The 20,636-nt window shown below is 36.5% G+C and overlaps 1 protein-coding gene across 1 annotated transcript in view; it reads left to right on the top strand.

Annotated features, from left to right (window-relative positions):
- LOC121856673 (innexin inx1-like) overlaps positions 1-15,483 on the top strand; it is a 57,191-nt gene extending 41,708 nt beyond the window's left edge. The window contains exons 4-7 of the mRNA XM_042352395.1: positions 1,633-1,767; positions 4,253-4,273; positions 12,666-12,847; positions 13,537-15,483. Coding sequence (XP_042208329.1) covers positions 1,633-1,767; positions 4,253-4,273; positions 12,666-12,847; positions 13,537-13,678 — 480 coding nt within the window. The 3' untranslated portion in view covers positions 13,679-15,483. The remainder of the gene's footprint in view (positions 1-1,632; positions 1,768-4,252; positions 4,274-12,665; positions 12,848-13,536) is intronic.
- The last annotated feature ends 5,153 nt before the right edge of the window (positions 15,484-20,636 follow it).

Genomic DNA, 20,636 nt, shown 5'->3' with positions numbered 1-20,636 from the left:
CATTTCACAAAAATTTCTCACATTCCTTTACAACTAAAAACCTGAAATGTCAATGTGGCATTTAAAAACTCATGCACTGTTAAACAAATGCATTTATAAAGTTCCTTGCCTTGCAAGGAATGTAATATGTTTTACTTAGGCCAGACAGGTAAAGATCTTGTAACTAGACTTAAGCAACATAAATATAGTGTTAGGACAGGCCAGGAATCCAATGCTCTGTTTGTTCATCTGAGGGATAATAAGCATTGCATTGACTGGGATAATGCCTCCTCAATATTACCTTGTAATTCAATTGACAGTAGGAACATTATAGAATCTAGTCTCATTAAACATACCGAAGCAGTCAACATGAATTTGAGTAATGGCATGTACAAACTGGACAATTTTGTAATTAAAAAGATTTGTAACCAGGTGAGAAGGTTGGGTCACCTTACCCTCTCACCTGACTACCGACCGTTGCAGTGCTTTTTAAAGATTAGTAGGGTCATTACCTAATACCTGACCATTGTGGACCTGATCTCACCCTCCTCTGTATATATATACCTTGTTTTGTACTTCTCCTTAGTCTGTACTCACTCCTGAAGATGTGAATTACACAAAAGCGCTTGGGAACTTCATGTTTTCTTTTTCCTTGTGGTTATCAGCATATACCTGGATCACGCGCACCTACAGTGATTTACTTTATATATATATATATATATATATATATATATATATATATATATATATATATATATATATATATATATATATATATATATATATATATATATATATACACACCTAGACCCCGACTTACGACTACGTGGACTTACGACCGTCGGGACTACGACCGCCTCAGATATAGATAAAAAAAATGACACGCATTTTCTATACCGAAACGTTTCCAGTTAATGTAGTCTCCATGTATAATTAGAAAATTATGGGGGCCCCATGTGCATTCAGCTGACTACATTAAAGGTTAAGTGCTCAGTCACACTGTATCCATTCCTTATTATTTATTACTTTCACTGTACTGTATCCATTCATCATTATTCATTACTTTTACTGTACTGTATTTCATTGTAGATTTTTTATTAATTTTTTATTTTTATTTTTTTTTTATCTATGTCGGACTTACGACCATGTCGGACTTGCGACCTGGATTTGGGTCCCTAACCCCGTCGTAAGTCGGGGTCTAGGTGTATATATATGTGTGTGTGTGTATATATATATATATATATATATATATATATATATATATATATATATATATATATATATATATATATATATATATATATATATATATATATATATATATATATAATGTACATGTGATAATCTGCATGGTAATGTGTATTGTAAATTAGTTACAGTTATAAAAATATATTTATGAAAATACAGTTTATGTATGTAAATACAGTGCATTGTAGTCATAACTGGGCAGCTGAAATCATACCTAACATCTTGGTCATTATCTAAGGAAAAAATAATACAGAAGTAACTGCTTTACAATAATTTAAACATTGTGGCTTCTCTTATCAGTCAAACATCTGGCAACATTCCTCATTGATCAGTTTATCCCTACACAAGATGAATGTATGCATTAGAAAAATTATTAAATATGGCTTTTCTGTTTGATCTTTATAGATGCACAATGGCTACGTCTTCAAATACTGGTTCTGCGAGTTACTGTCCTTTGTGAATATCATTGGTCAGCTGTTCCTTGTTGACAAGTTCCTAGGAGGAGAATTTCTTACTTATGGCCCAAGGGTAAGTTCATTTTAATTGTTTCTCCACACACTACTGTAGTTAATTGGGAGGTTTATGTATATAGTAATATACTGTATACCTCTGTTTACGTCAGTGATGTGTTTCTGGAGGGTATGGAAGGACATAAATCTAAGAAATTTTTCAGTAAGAACTAATGGGATAAGAAGGGATGTGGTCCCATTGTATTTAATTTTATAAAAACGATATTACTTTTTATTTTTAGTAATGTTAAGTGCACATATAAATAGAATAAAAATTCACTTACCAGGCATGTTTATTGTTTGTTAAAGTGTGAACAGTATACCCAATACTGTATTAACTTGGTGTGGCTGTACATTACGTACAGAGATACTTCCCTGAAATGTTTTTAATGTCTTAAAACTGCTTTGCACTGGGACTAAAGTTATCAGGATTCACATAAAATGGCTTGGAGTAGACAGAGTACAGATGGTGGACATTGAACATGGCCATCTGGAGGAAGAATTTGAACATTTACTTTGTCCAACGTTGGGTGCATTGTACAAACTGATTGTACTTCACCATCTGGTCAAAGTGATTAACACCATTCATATTCTTGTTGTACTATCATGTGGCCTTGGGTCTCTTGGAGTGTTTGTCACTCGAACCTGCTGTGTCCTGTTTCCTTGACCTTCTTCATGACGACTAGTTATGTGTCGGCATTGTGGCAGGTTAAGATCATGGTTACTAGCCTCTTGTCCTTCCAGCTGATGACAAAGGTATTATCTCGTCGCCGGTATTCCACTGTATGTACAGGGAATTTCTTGTCTTTCACCTTGTGTCTGAACTCCTTGGGGGTGCCACGGTCCAGGCGTAGCGTGCCACAGAAGTGGATTCCAACACAAAGGAGCTCATCAGCAAGCCTAATGCTGTTATAATAGTTGTCCATGTACAGTGTATAGCCCTTGTTCTCCAGTCCCTCAATCAGTTGCTCTTTGTGCCTAAGCCCTAGTACAAAATGAACTTGTGCACATACCCACTGTCTGCCTCAGCGAGAATGTAGAACTTGACACCGTATTTTGGGGACTTGTCAGGATTATGGCACCTGATCACAAGTTGCCCATGCCATGCCATAATACCCTCATCCAGAGACAGGTCCTTGTTGGGGATGTAGTAGGACTTAAAGAGCTTCTGCAGTTACTCCATCACTGTTCTCACCTTGGCCAGTCAATCACCAGGATTCACAAGAGCTTCATTGTTGCAGAAATGCAGGTGTCTTGCTATCTGTTTGAGCCTCTTTAAAGTCATAATTTGAAGAAGGGGACGTGATAGAGTTCCCCTATCTCCCAGTATATATACTGCCTGGCAGCTGTCATCACTTCCATTATGATCATCAACCCCAGGAATTTTACAACTTTGGGAGAGTGACAGGGATCCAGGAATCGCTATCAGTGTTACGCTGCTGATGACAAAAAAGGGCATAGCGGTGATAAACAGCTGCAGAAATCCCAGGGCTGTAAGAGGAATGGGAACCTTGATTCCTGGTAATCCTGTGAATGGGAGAACAAAAGGTGGTAAATTGTTTTTATTCAAACATCTCCCAGCAGATGGTGGAAATGGTGCAGGTAGTGGTGAGGACTGCGGAGGGGATGAGTTATCACTGAGGGAGGGAGAACCAGCACTTTGCCTCCGTCTACCTTGGCCACCCACACGCTTGTCATCACTATGCACTTCTCTATCACTCACAATATCTCGATTATAATCATCAAGTACACTCATCATTAGTTCTGGGTCATTACCCTGCTTCACAGTGCAGTACTTAGCCTGAACAAGGCGACTAAATCTAGTTTTAGTGGGAGTACAAGTCGTGTCACTTGTGAGGGAGATGAGTGGCCATGAGGTAAGCCATCTGGTGGTTGAGATGTCACATGCGCAACACTTTTTATATTTTTATTTTTAGTCACAACAACATGCCTGGCAGTTTCTTTCACACTAGGACTGCTTGTTGAAGGGCCAGGGACGTTGGGAGATGCTTCAGGAGGCACCACATGATGCACTCTCCTTGTACTGTTTATGTTTTCTCACCCTTCCACCTTCGCTAGCAACATGGGGCATGGTTCAAAACTATCACAACACTTTTATATATAAATGAAATCGCTGTGATGAACGAGAAATCAGAACAAGTCACGAAGAAATGGTGGAAAATGTAGGTCAAGGTTACGTCCTCTATTGTTGAATCGTAAAGGGCGACTGGTGTGGTTACGCACATAACCTTGGAGGAGGCAGTGTACATAGTTGCCAGATCACACTGATGTTGTCAAATGTGTGGCTTGCGTATCTTGCGTTCTTACGCAAATTTGCGTATGAAAACCCTAAAGCGATAATTTTGATCATATGCAAATCAAATATGAAAATTCAAAGAATGTTAAGACAATATGGGTGTGGCAAGCACCTATAAGGCAAGAATAAGTTTGCTTTCATATTTAAGTTTGACACTTCTCATTTACATGAATAACTAAATTTTATCCATATAAAATTTCTCAATATTCTTAATGAGAAGGTAATTGTTAAATGAATATATTTTTATTTTAAAGATGTTTTGGAATGTTTCCATTTATTTTAAAGAAATCCATGAAGACTATAGATGCTACTAACTCTTACACTGAGAAATATGAATTTTTACTATATACAGTACAGTATGTAGTAGATGTTTTATCATGTAATTAGATCATTATTAAAAAGGTCTAAATATATTATGGTCAGCTGTGCTGTGTCTTTAAGCATGGGGAAAAGTTTATTTTATGTTTATAACCTTGATTGAAAATATAGTACAGGTTGACAATCCCTTATCCGAAATCCGTGGGGCCAGAGGCATTTTGGATTTTGGAATTTTTCGGTTTTCAGAATGGTTAATTTTTTTTTTTTTTTTTTTTTTTGTATTAGCCTACCCGGGCACAAGTCACTGACCCACATTGGGGCCTGGGTGGCGAAAATATAATAAAAATTATAATACGGGTACACATTTTACTACATCTTGATTTTCTCAAAAACTTCAACATTTTCTTCACCATGTCACGTATTATACTGCAGCATCATATATCTCCAAAAAACATTCAGCTCTATTCTTTCTGATTCATACATGCACATAACTTCTTCCTAGATGTCCATCCTCCTCCCATCCAGTACCACCTCAAACCCCCATCTTCTTAATATTTAATTAATCCCTTTAACATAATACTCACCTATGAATTGTTCATCCTCTTTACAAATAAATACCCAGACTCAATACAGTTAAGACTGGTCCTGATAAGCTGTTTGTTGAACTCCGCCTTCACTTCCACAGCACCTTGTGTCTTATTATTCACAACCTGTGTACCGTAGAAATTGTTAAGAAGTGCATAGTTTCTTTTTTGTTAGATTTGCATTTTACCTCTCAGTCTCTAGGGCCAGAGGGGTATTGTCATGTTCCGTGCCATCTATGAACTTTTCCTTCCATTTGTATGGCTTTCTGACATTGTGGTTGCTTGGTCCCTCTTAAACAAAAATAAATAACCTAGAAATGGATATATTTTCTAAATCCCAGTGATCCCTAGATATGCCCCTTTCTAAGTGAAACCTGCATGGGATTCCTGATATACATTATTTGTAAAGTCAAAGGTGATAATTATGTTTATTTGGAGTACAACTTTTCTGTGAGTATATATGTTCTTATGAAGGGTTTAAAAATGTGTCTTCACTAAACAAAGTGTAGAATACAGTACGGTATTCAGGTGTCTCAACTCTCATATTAAAGATCTGGGTCACAGATGAGGATCAATGTCTTATGGCTTATCTATACAACAGATACAAGCAGTCCCCAAGTTATGAACAGGTTACATTCCTGGATCCTGTTCATAAGTCAGAACAGTGTTAATTCCATAGTTTAGGGTAGGTTAAAGCACAACCCTGCCCTTACAAAACAACAATAGCCCATTAAAACAAACAATGTAAAAAATTCAGTAGTCCCTCGCCAACCACAGATTTTCCATCAGTGGATTTCAGGTATCCACGGCCTTTACTCTCTATACCATTTAACCAACCGCAGCATTAAATTTCCCTCTGTGCTCCAATGTATTCATCCGTGAAGTGTCCAGCCTCCCACCATGCTCTCTCAGTTGTGTGATCTCATACTGTGCAGACATGTTTTATTGGACATTTTCTACAGTAATAACATTGATTTTGCCTTTAACTATGGCCCCTAAGTGTGCATTGAGTTTTATGATAAAGGTGAGAAGAAAGTGAAGAGGATAAGGAATGTAATGACTTGAAAAGAAAGTTGAAGTGCTCGATAGAGTAGTGCTTGGTGAGAGCGTAGAATCAGTAGGATGCGCCATGGGGGTAAATAAATTCTCGATTTATACAATTAACACTCAGGATTGCCTGAAATTTATTTAATGAGCCTGTCACTTGCCCTGTTTGGAGCCCGCAGAATGACCAGAAATCGTATAGAAATATTTTCTTTCCCAAGCACTATTCATGGCTAAGATATTGTCAAATATTTATTCAAATGATGCCTTCCTGCATTAAAAAGGCTGGGAAATCATATGAAACCCTCAAAAATAAAATAATAAATAAAAAACATTTTGGCAAATTATAAGTGAAAACTGAGAGTTTACTGTTGATTCCTCTTCGTGCTGTACCCACATCATTGCATAAGTCAGTATAAAATGTACACGGCAAGAAAGAGTAACTCATGAGGAAGACGATGGTGTAATCATAAAAAGAGATAATGTAAAAAGTTACGGAGTTATAGAATAAAAAGTAAAAATAACTGTTGGTTAGGTGCACAGTCGCCGAAATATTTATACACATTTTTATTTCCTTGCTAGTGTTTTTGTCAAAATCTTTTGAAATAATTTTTTTTATGATGGATTATTACTGTCCACATACTAAGGAAGAGAAATAGACCAGTTAGATGTTCTGTGACAAAATTTGAAATATTGTCAAAAATATAAATACGTATCAAATAGGCACAATATATTCACTATAATTCACATAACCCATATTCAAACCTATATTGCACTACATTTCACTATCACTTATTATTTTCCATGCTAGGCCTTTATAATATGACTTGCTTTTGTGGTACAGTATTCCCTTAAAGTTCACAGTTTTAAAGCTTGCGTCCCTCGTAAACTCGCGGATTGCCATGGAAAATAAATAAAATAAATCTGAGGCTGTGTGCCAGGGATCAAGAGGAGTCAGCACTACAGGACAGTGCAGAGTAGTAATATTTCCATTAGCCGGAATCCCGCAAACCTGGAACTCTCCAATAGCTGGAATTGAAATTTGTTCGGAAAATCATTCCCAAAGCCGGAATTTAAAAAAAAATAAATCTGTGCTTAATAATACCTGTACCTTTCATATACAATACAGTACAGTACTATGTATATACCTCATAGGTTAAAAATACAGGGGGCCCCCAAATTCGTGAATTAATATTTCGCGGTCCTCTATTATTCACAGATGACACCCTGGATGTACCCAAGAATGTCTGTGGGCAGTTTAAAAGTTGCCGGCATTTTTGCAACTGGGACAGGGAGCCAGTCATTCTAGAGACAGCAATTTCCTCTACCTGTTTTGTAAATATATGTGTGCGTTTAATATTAAATTTTTTAGTCATTTTAACAATTATTGAACAAAATTGAAGGAAATGAAACTAGTTTTATGCGCGCCATCCAGCCTCTCAACACACCATACAGGCATCAGTCTTTGTATCTTTTCAGTGGAGGTAACATCTTGCTTGAGACTCTCTTCAACATAAATGCTTTTTTCTGTGTTTCCAGTCAAATTATGGGTCATGTTGAAATTTAATTTACATATTGACAATATATAATGCAGTGCAGTGTTGATTTAAAGAAAATAATCTTGAATTACACCAAGAGAACTAAAATTTTATGGGTGAAATAGCGCCATGGGGTGACTTCTCTTCCACCCCAATGCCTTCTCTTCTCCCTTCTCCTCCACCCCCAGTCTAATTCCCATCATCATCATCCAGGAGCCTTCTACAGTACATACACACCTCAAAGTAAGTTTACTTTTTTACCTTTTTTGTTGAATTTAGGCAATTTTCGGTGAGCTGGAACCAATTACCCAAAAACCCATTGAAACAATGGTTTCGGTTAACGAGTTTTTCGGTTAACGAGCAACCTTCTAGAACGGATTGTGCTCGTTAACCGAGGGACCACTGTAGTTTGAGCTTTTCCCCATCTAGTTATATTATATCTTATTTGTATTACTTATGTTATTTGTATATTATTTGTAAATCGATCCCATTTCCCAATTATGTAACTGTATATTTTCAGCCTTCTGGCTCACACACACACACACACAACACACACACACACACACACACACACACACACACACACACACACACACACACACACACACACACACACACACACACACACACACACACACACACACACACACACACACACACACACACACACACACACACACACACACACACACACACACACACACACACACACACACACACACACACACACACACACACACACACACACACACACACACACACACACACACACACACACACACACACACACACACACACACACACACACACACACACACACACACACACACACACACACACACACACACACACACACACACACACACACACACACACACACACACACACACACACACACACACACACACACACACACACACACACACACACACACACACACACACACACACACACACACACACACACACACACACACACACACACACACACACACACACACACACACACACACACACACACACACACACACACACACACACACACACACACACACACACACACACACACACACACACACACACACACACACACACACACACACACACACACACACACACACACACACACACACACACACACACACACACACACACACACACACACACACACACACACACACACACACACACACACACACACACACACACACACACACACACACACACACACACACACACACACACACACACACACACACACACACACACACACACACACACACACACACACACACACACACACACACACACACACACACACACACACACACACACACACACACACACACACACACACACACACACACACACACACACACACACACACACACACACACACACACACACACACACACACACACACACACACACACACACACACACACACACACACACACACACACACACACACACACACACACACACACACACACACACACACACACACACACACACACACACACACACACACACACACACACACACACACACACACACACACACACACACACACACACACACACACACACACACACACACACACACACACACACACACACACACACACACACACACACACACACACACACACACACACACACACACACACACACACACACACACACACACACACACACACATATATATATATACATTAAGACAGCAAGCATGAGGGGAAGGTCTTATTGTATAACACATCTGTGTGGTAGAGAATTAAATATCAGCTGTTGAGGAGCTCTTGGCAACACTCACTTCCACTCCATCTCTCTAAACACCCACACCTTTCTGCTTTCTCACTCCACATTTAAAAGTATTATGTATCATAATACTGAAGGGATACGACTTTGGTCATTTATACTTATACATGTTACAATCTTCATAAAAATACTTAAGGTTTTGTGTTTGTTCAAGACATCTTCAGGCCATGAAACCCACTAATCCCCCATCCAAGAAAGGGTGACCTGATATTCCAGTAATATGAGACCACTAATCCCCCACCCTACCTCCACCTGACATTGGGTCAGGCCAATTCCATGAAAACCACTAATCCCCCACAGCTGTAACACACATCTTTATTTATGCCCATAATATAGATTTAAAAATTTTAAATACATTTATTTAACCAGACTTTTAGATAAACTATTCTGGATTATTATACAGTGGTCCCTCGGTTAACGAGCACAATCCGTTCCAGCATGTTGCTCGCTAACCGAAACCATTGTTTTAATGGGTTTTTGGGTAATTGGTTCCAGCTCATAGAAAATTGCCTAAATTCAACAAAAAAATGTAGAAAAGCACACTTACTTTGAGGTGTGTATGTAGAAGGCTCCTGGATGATGATGATGATGGGAATTAGAATGGGGGTGGAGGAGAAGGCATTGGGGTGGAAGAGAAGTCACCCCTTGGCGCCATTTCACCCATAAAATTTTAGTTCTCTTGGTGTAATTCAAGATTATTTTCTTTAAATCTACACTGCACTGCATTATATATTGTCAATATGTAAAATAAATTTCAAAATGACCAATAATTTGCTTGGAAACACAGGAAAAAAGCATTTAGTTGAAGAGAGTCTCAAGCAATATGTTACCTCCACTGAAAAGAGAGAGAGACTAACGCCTGTTTGTGTGTTAACAGGCTGGATGGCGTGCCAGAAACTAGTTTCTTTACCTTCAATTATGTTCAATAATTGTTAAAATGACTAAAAAATATTAATATTAAACTTTTAAAATTATTGAATAGTATAAACTTCTTGATATTTACTAAAATAGTAAGGAATTTAAGCCCTAAAACCGTTTACTGTATTTGCGGACTAGTACTATAGGTGGTGGACCGCCAAATGCAAGCGAAAACATGTTGAGGTCGGCTTGTAAAAAACTCGTTAATCGAGGGATTGCTCGTTAACCGAAATCTCGTTAACCGAGGGATCACTGTAGTAAAGAAATAGAGTTTCTAACTTAATTAGAACTGCATTTACGGACTCCGGAAGTTTAAACTCGAGGAAAACATCCCCAGCATCCATAAATGTTCTGGGGAAGTGGGCGAGTATGTGTCTGTGCAAGATGTCTAGCTTAGACACTCGGAAACTTTTCCCAGTAACCAGAAACAATTACCGTACAGGGATAAGTAATTTTTCTGGGTTTGAGAAAGTCATCTGGTTAGCCAGAAATCTCTCATCCCAGGAAGTGCTCTGCACCAATTTTTCCAGCTAACGGGGATATCACTGTGCCATATTTCCCAGGTCATAAGATGCACTCTATAATTAGCAAGGTATATTTTGGAAAAATAATTTTTGCAGATTTAGTAGCCTATTGTACTGGCAAAGCCAAGTCACTGGCTCTATGCTATTATGTTTCTCACCATCACTTTATGGACCTAAAATTATCAAACATTTGTTCGTATTATTAATCAAATTTACCTAATTTAATACAAAAGGATGTAATTATAAGTATAGGTACCTACGGTATACACATTACAAATACTTATTGGTACCGGACACGTTCACTAGGAACTGCCCAGTACATACAGGGATTGTTTACATCCCACTACATGTGGGATTGTGTGATTGTGTTAAACTTTCATTTGGCTTTTATTTACTGGTTTGGTAATACAGGTACAGCAATTTTTTTATAACTTTTGGTATTACAGTATTTTGTATTTATCCCTCACATTTACTGTACTGTATTTTAAGAAAACTATGGCTTTCCAGTTGATAGTCATACAGTCCTTCCACATATTATTTTAGGTAAGACAAGTTTCATTATGCTGCATTTGTATTAAATTATAATTTATTTGTTAATTAAGCTTACCTAGCAAACAAAAGTTTAGGTAGGAAGTATTAGTGGTAAAAATTAGGTAGGTGTTAGCCGACAATCTCTGCCACCCATGGGACTGACCTGAGCTGTAGGATTTTAGGTTGACATTTTATACTGGGAATATAAGATGACCTCTAATTATGGCAGTCTTATTTTAAGTTTCAAAGATCGTCTTGTACGCCTTATACAGTATTACAGCTACCATCAGCTTGATGCTCCTAATTGTGTTCTCATTAACTCTATAACGGTGAGCAATAGCTGAGGCCCCCGAGCCACGCTCAGGTTCATCCGAGATTTTAATTTTTTCTTCAATATTGAAGGTCTTCCTTTTCTCTTGGAAGGTGCACTTGGACTAGGGGCCATTGTATGATGTTTGAACATTGTAAAACTGTGTATTCAACGCATCAACAATTAGATAAAATCTAAAAACACGAGCGTTGATATACACGTCTACAGAATAGGGAAGTTAGTTGGTAACTGGGAGGATGCTTGTGTGGTGGGAGACGGGTGCGTGGCGGTACGTTGATACAAGTGGCTGGGGAAAGTTAAACTCACGATGTATTGCACTGACCCATGAACATGAAGAATAATGGGAGTATTGTAGTTACTCGTGATAAATCAAATGCAGTGTATCAAATTGTGGATCATCACGACCCTACTGTACAGACATTGTATTGTTTAGGGAAGGAACAGGCAACTTAATTAGGCTTTGATGAGTGTGATCTGCAGCTATGGAACCTAACCACCCATTTTCCATGAGCCGTTAGTTTTGCCAACCACAGGGTTTTTCAGGAACCTAACCCCACGGTTGGTGAGAACTACTGAACTACTTCACACCTGTGTATCATTATGCATAGCATACCTCTGACATCATAGGCCTGGTGGCACAGTCTGGCTCTGGCCTCCATACCACACATACTCATAAACACACTCTGGTGCCCCACCATACTTCCAAAGTCATAGACACAGTGCCGTGCATGAGTGAAGACGTGTTTAACACTGAAAATATGCTATACTGTAGTAACCAAACTTCAAGGGCATGATTATTGGATGATACTTGACCATCTCTTTTCATACTAGTCCACCTTTATCTCCATTTTAGGAAATTTAAGTTATGTTATACATTTAGATATTATTTTACAGTTGTAGTGCAATTTTTCCAATATACACATAAAAGCAAGTGTCAATGTCTTCAGACAACACATTAATAGAAGATTGCTATGTACAAATAGTGACAAATTTCCTTTCATTCCTAAGGTCTTCATCACTGTGTGGTTTTGGTATGTGATCTTGGGTACCCTTTTGGGGGCTCTCATCCTATACCGCATTGCCCTCTTTACCCTGCCTGGCTTGCGCCCACGAGCAATGCACAAGCATAATAAGGCTGTCCCCATCGAGACTGTTGAAGCGATCACAAATAAAACCTCCATTGGTGACTGGTAAGATAAAATATTGGTTTTCAAGTAGAATCTAGTACTCAAGACTTAGCTGTAGTGTAGTAGTTTTTGTGGTAGGTTATGTTACAAGAATGTTGCAGAAAATTAAATAAAATCCCAGACTTGTAAATATGATATTTCACACTAGGTTAGGCATGGAGATCACATAACAGCTTGAAGTCCTGTGTGACATCTTAATGGGGGAGTTTGAGGGATGAAGTCTCCCGAAGCTTTTGATTACTGGTATCATTTCATGATATGGTTGCCAATCAAATAACTAGTCCTTTTAGAAAATTATTTAAACCATTTTAATTGGCAAGCAATTCATATTAACAGCCTTGAACACATGAACAAAGCTGGCACAAGGATACCGTTCTGTATAAAAAGTAGTAAGAAGAATAATGACAGGACTAGTGAGGGTATATTGATAGCAGGTTATGAGAAAATGTAGTGATTGGGATAGTAAGAATATTTTGAGACATTCAGTATGTTTGTGCATACACATGTGTGTGTTGTGGGTTGGGAGTGTCACATATTACATGCTGTTTGGCAGTGTTATGGATTGTTGTTCATATAGTACTTAACAAAAAAGATAGAAGTTAAAGATTCTTTGTTCATTTTTAGTCTAATTGGTGAAGCATAGCTGTGTTGCATAGTTGTGACCTTGAACTGAAAACTATTCTCTTCAACAGGTGGATCCTTTATGTTTTATCAACAAACATTGACCCATTAGTGTACCGGGACATCATGACAAGGCTCTCCAAGGAGATAGAGACTGCCAACAGCAACTCGCCTTATAACAGTGCAGGACTATATTCATCTTCATCTGTATGAATGTTGGAGGACATGGACTGAGGGCTGTCATCCCGGCTGAAGGTGCTTTAGCTTATCTGTAAGCAGAAGCTAGAACTGTGACAAGTGATACTCAAATTTCATGGCCTTTATATGGTGCTGTGTATGGTGTGCTTTGGGAATTGCTAATGGTACAATCTGGATCAAGAGTCGATTTGTTTCTCTTCAGAGCTTAGCAAAATCTATGAAAATGATCAAAAAGGCAGATGTTCCTTCTTCATAGGATTTTGGCTATTTGTAAAGATGTTGAATTGGTTCAAATCTTTAATATTACAGGTTTGTAAAGGGTCTTTAGGATGTTCTAAATCTCAGCTCTTCATCAATGCCATACACCACCCCCTTTTATTTTATTCACCATTAAGCATGTATTCTAGCATTACCTCAATAAAGCACTCTCATTCTTTTCAAATTGTGTGGCTTTTTTCAACAAGAAGAGATGCCTATAGTACACATTTGTCCAACAATTATATTTTTATTATTATTATTTTATTTTTATTTTTTGCAAGTGTTTGTTGATGTGTTGTAAGATTTATAACAATTTTAAATGTACTACTTTACTTAATGTGGGGACGATTTATTGGAAAAAAGATTTGTATGCAATAGGTCACAAAGTTGATTGACTTTTTGTATCTAAGTAATTGATGAGAATAAAAGTATTCCATTTGGAAGTTGACTTGTGATGTAACACAATAATTTCGAGAATATCAACTCTGTAGCTTCAGCTCTACCAGCAGACTCTGTTGTACTACTTTGATTGCAGATTGTGTAACTTTCTATACTCTCGTTAAATTTTTTTATGTAATTAGTCTGTGATTCATTTAGGTTTAATTTTTCATCAACATGAAGTTACATCATGCCCTTCAGCTGAGCCTTGATGGCACAATTGTTCTCATGTGTCAACTTTTATGATTAGTTCTCCTTAAGTTAGAGGTGGGCTAGCCATGCTGCATGAGGGTGACAGCCACCAGTTCTTGTCATAGATGGTTCCTTTTTTGTGTGAACTGATCCCTTGATGCTTTCATAGTAATACTGATATAAAACAAATGTTTTTATGTTTTACTGTATTTGTAATTTTATGTTCCAAAAGTTTTCAGCTATTTATTTATTTTAAATGTGATGCAGTAATGCATTCGCCAAGGCCCTTCACAAATAGTTGATTTTACCATATGAAGATTCTTGGAACATTGTTTGAGCATAGGTATTGCGGTAAACTTACACCCTTGATCTATGGAGTTAATAAGAGAAATGTCTTGTGAAGATTGACTGTGTAGCCTGCGTTTACTGAGTGAGAGGGCATGCATGATATTGAATGACTGATTTATATTGGTTAATATTGCTAAAGTTAAAATTTCAGATATAGTATTGGTATTTTTGTATTATTCTGCTGAAGATTATGTTTAGGGTACCTTAGTTTGATGGCAGCTTTATGTCTCAGGGTTATTTCCCTTATCACTGATGACATAAATGTTATTGTAGAGATTGACAGAATATACATGTTTTTAGTCTCCAATTGCTGGAGAATGTCATAGTAATGCTCTCTCACTGTAGCAAGGCATTTGTGAAAAGTTTGTAAAATAATTTTAAATGCTGCCTTTGCAGCATATAATTTTGATGGGGATTCATAATCTTTGAAAACACACGTGATGAAATAAATGAAATTTGGGTTATTGGGGCCTTCACTATATCTCATTATATTTTTATTTCAGACCTTTACAAGTAGTTGAAATGTTATAATAAAATATGATATATTTTCATATCAACACCTAAGTATACATAGGTCAGTTAGTTTATTTTGTTACCAACTTATGGTAGGATGAGTTGACAGTGTAGCTGTATATGGTATGAAAAAATGTCAGTGATATAAGTTGATTCATCTATATGGGGATATAGTTAATGTATTTATAAAACTCAATCACTTCACACTCATATTCAGTTCAGCCCCTTTTTTTATTGTGTGCTATATGCTCAATGTGTCTAGTTTTTTCATTTTGAATAGTCTATGCATGGCAATGAAATTAATTCATGAGTATTGTGGCTGTCTCCCACTACCCATGCAATATTACCATACAAAGGATCTGTCATATTTTACCTTCAGGCATCAGTATGCCTCTTGATGGCAAGTAGGTAAGGGTGGATACCACTGGCATATATATATATATATATATATATATATATATCAACGGACTGATGAAATGTTATGGTAAGATGATATATATATATAAAAATATATATATATATATATATATATATATATATATATATATATATATATATATATATATATATATATATATATATATATATATATATATATATATATATATATATATATACCCGTATATACCCGTGTATAGCACGAGTTCTTAAGACCAAATTTTTTGGCAAAAAGTTGGGGGTCGACCTCTATACGGGTAATAGTTTCGTTAGGTTGAAAAAAATTTACCAGTAACTACCAGTAAACAATGGAAACGATGCACCAACGCACCACCCGCTGTGAGTGTCGGTACAGTTGCCAGGGCAGATCTCTTGCGTCATCATAGCAAGCCCAAAGTAGCCAAATGCATGGTATGGTATGCACAGGAGTATGTAAAACATAAAGTATTCATTTTTAAAAGTGTATTTATAGATACATAAATTTTTTTTAATTAAATTTGAAACATCAATATGATGTGAGTCAGGTCATCTACACACAGTTGCCAGTTTCAAAATTTTCCTTTTAAAATTTTAAGTTACCGAGTATTTCTTTTCCCAAATCGTTTTACAATACTGTAGGTAAAACAGTATACTATTGTGCAAACCCCACAGAAAAAAAATTAACAAATGGAGACACCAAAAATGTAAAAAAAAAAAAATGCTGTCTGACTTGCAACACTGTTGGTAGGGTCAGGTGGTTCTAACGGTACCTGCCAGGACCCGGTAATCAAATTTATAACAATATCTAACCTCAATTACTGTAGTTTATCTGATGTAGGCAATATGAAGTAAAAAATACCAGTTAAAGTGAGAAATTGGAAGAGAATAAACAAGAAAGATGTTGGGCTATTTTTGGTAGGGCTGAGGGAGAGAGTACCAGCTGTTTGGTCTTTTTTGGCGGGAGAGTCACGCAAATATCCGTACTAGTATTTGTTTGGTGTCTTCTGTATTTTTAAAAATGAATACTTCTAAATTAAAAGTACCGTAACATTGTATTATATAAAAACTTGTCATATTTCTGGAAAATAAGAAGCAAGAAAATAAGAATACACCGGTAAACACAATTTCAACGTACGCTAAAATTAAAAGCTGCTTAAGAAGGGCCGATGCAAACACAAAGCCTCCACGACCAGGGCTCTGCCGTATCAGCTAGACGGTACACGTGTTTTTCGAATCGTTTTCAGTTAAAAAACTTTTACATCACAAGTGAATTAGGATAGAATATTATTGTAATATAACAGTTTTTAACTGAAAACCATTCAAAAGGCGATTACGGTAACATCTTGTGAACGAAAGAAAGCGAGTCATTGTTTTTGTCACGATTTTATCCCACTTTCCACTATAATACGTACGTCATTTCAGCAAAAATATTACATTTCCATATTCTCAGAAATAAATAGTAGTTTTGCTGAAACGTGATGTATTTCAATGTAAATTAGGATAAACTACATGCAGAAAACAAAAGACTTTACCTAACCTTCCGATGTTCAAGATATGTTACTCGTATTTTTAATAGTTTTCGGTTAAAATACTGTTATATTAGTGATATTCTATTCATACTGTGGTTGATATAATACCTTCACGGAAATGTAATATTTTTTGCTGAAATGACATACGTATTACAGTGGAAAGTGGGATAAAATTGTGATGAAAACAATGACTTTCGCTTTGTTTCGTTCAAAAGATGTTACCGTAATCACTTTTCGAATGGTTTAGTTAAAAAACTGTTGTATTGTATTACAATAATATCCTAATTGACTTGAATAAATATTACGATACCATATTTCTGAATATTTTCATTAAAATCCATCAAAATCATTTTCCTTGTCATCGTCTGCAGCACCAAACAGCTTCTCCCAGTCCTCTCCTTGAACAGGGCTAGAGGGAACGTGTTTTTCGAATCGTTTTCAGTTAAAAAACTATTACATCACACGTATATTTTACCTAAACTGTGCCTGAATGAATATATTCTCGGAAATAAATAGTAGTTTTGCTGAAACGTGATGTATTTCAATGTAAAATAGGATAAAATACATGACGAAAACAAAAGACTTCACCTAAGCTTCCGATGTTCTTGAGATGTTATTCGTTTTTTTTAATAGTTTTCGGTTAAAATTCTGTTATATTACAATGATATTCTATTCATACTGTGCTTGATATACTACATTCACGGAAATGTAATATTTTTTCCTGAAATTACGTACGTATTACAGTGGAAAGTGGGATAAAATCGTGACGAAAACAATGACTCGCTTTCTTTCGTTCAAAAGATGTTACCGTAATCGCTTTTCGAATGGTTTAGTTAAAAAACTGTTGTATTACAATAATATTCCCTCCTAATTGACTTGAATAAATACTTGAATGGAAATATACAATATTTTTGTTGAAACTACCTGCGTTTCAGTGTAAAGTGTCGTAATAATAAATGGTAAACAAGTTTATAGGACGTAGAGTTTTTCTGAAGGTTTTGTTGTTCCATTACCCTCAAAATCTTGGGTCGACCTATAAACGAGGAATATCATAAATTAACGATTTCTTGGTCATAAAATCGGGGTCGACCTATATACGAAGGGGGGTTATAGACGTATATATACATATATATATATATATATATATATATATATATATATATATATATATATATATATATATATATATATATATATATATATATATATATATATATATATATATATATATATATATCATCTTACCATAACATTTCATCAGTCTGTTGATGTCATAATTGGCAAAAAACCTACATCTTTCATATCACTTTTGATATCAGATTGTGAATCCTTTGATTAAACTCTTAAAAAAAGTTTTGTGTCCTGTTTGGCTGTACTGAATGTATAAACCTTTCAGGATTGCGCTGCTACATTATGCTCTAAAAACTATTTCACTGAATATAGGAAATGATCTTCTCGGTGGATGTGTTTAACATCTCATAATATTTGGTGTTGTCTATAAGTTATATATCTATAAACAGAGCTTGCATGTGACTATTTGAAAGATGATTTTCATCCAGTTCAAAGAAATAATACAGAAAATATATTTCCCAATACGTGCCAAGTGAGTGTTGGTCTGCCTGCTCATGTTCTTGACTTTTGGATGACTTGTTTATGGCTGAAAATTATGTAATAGTCATGAACTTTGGAGTTTTGTATTTTGTAATAATTCTGTATTTGTACCTATATTAAAGATAACAAAAATTTTTATTGATGTTTGACTTTAGCCAGATGTATGAAGAGATTTATTGAAATTAAAAAGGCATTACCATTGAAATAATATGATTGTGGAAATATTGGATTGAATATACCACAATATATTTGACATCTCTGCGTGTATGTCTTAACTGAATTACCATATAAAGCCACTTGTGTATTTTCCCAAAATGTGTCTTTGCAGTGGATTAATGTCTCCAATGACTGGAGATAATTTAATACAGATAAAGTCCTCTCCTTATCATCTGTAGTCATTGCTCTGAGCACATTTTCTGTTCTTCGCCACTTATATGCTTACTAGCCGTTTGGGCGCTCTATCCATTGTTAGTACAGGAAGGAAACGGGGGAACCAGGAAACCTGTGATGTTAGGTAGGGTCACACTGGATAACACCCTTCTCACGTGAGTCCAGGCTGAGGCTTGAACCCTTGACTAATCGCCGGTGATGCAATTTAATTTATCTTGGGTCTTAACTTGCATTGTTTCCAATCCAGCAGCAGTGGCACATCCGTCCTCAGAAACTACTTTTATCTAATCTCTCCAGTCTCTTTATGCATACTTATTTCTTGGATATCTCATCTCATTCCCCCCAACTTCTAAGATGTTAATGGCTCTTATTTTTCTGTCTTTTATGGCATGGATAGTTTGTTCCCAAATAAATAATAGATAAGTGGTCAATTCTGGAGAAGTTTATTTCACATGTGATGACTAGTAGATAAAGGAATCAATTATGGATAATGTGTTACATGTAAACTGATATGCTCGATTAAAAAAAAAAGTGCATTCTATGAGCCTGTTAAGGCCAGTGGAGATACTGCATGCAACAACAGAATAAGCCCCTTTTAAGGTTCACGAGTCAGTGTGGCTGTTAAGTAAAATTATGTACACATTTACATCGGTACAGCCTCTTCCACTTCAACTTTTACAATCTGCATTTTCAATCCACCCTCTCCTTGTGGTGTGAACTCTGGGAGAATAGACTCTTGAAACCGAAGCAGTCACCAGCGAGAGAGAGAGGGATGACTGGGGCAGATGTGTGGGGGGGCAAGAGGGGTGGGAGAGAGTTAAGCAGTAACCAGTAAAGTCACAGCACAGGATATATTAAGCAAGGCTATAAATACATGGGACAAAACTCAAATTATGAGCAGAATGTGTTACTGCACATTACAGTGATATTCCCAGCTTGTGCTACAAGTCCAAACCATTCTATGCTAATTTACTGTCCACAATTATTTACGTAATAATAGGTCACACTAATAACAAAACAATCCCCCCTCCCCCCCAAATGGTACACACATGCATCAGTCATGCTGTATTCCTCTATGTCCTTCCCTCCTCCTGCTGAAACCTAAGCAACTGTCACTTACTCCAGGAGTGACAGGGAGATGGGCTGGGGCCTCTACATTTGGTGTCTGTTTATGACGGGGTTGCATTTATAATCTAATAAATAACGGATGCATAGCCAGGAATTTGTCAAATACAATTATTTTAAATAACAATACCATGAAAATAATATATCAGTGT

Source organism: Homarus americanus, unplaced genomic scaffold, assembly GCF_018991925.1.
Source record: "Homarus americanus isolate GMGI-L3 unplaced genomic scaffold, GMGI_Hamer_2.0 scaffold51859, whole genome shotgun sequence".
Taxonomy (NCBI): Eukaryota; Metazoa; Arthropoda; class Malacostraca; order Decapoda; family Nephropidae; genus Homarus; species Homarus americanus.
This window is presented reverse-complemented; position numbering and strand designations above follow the sequence as displayed.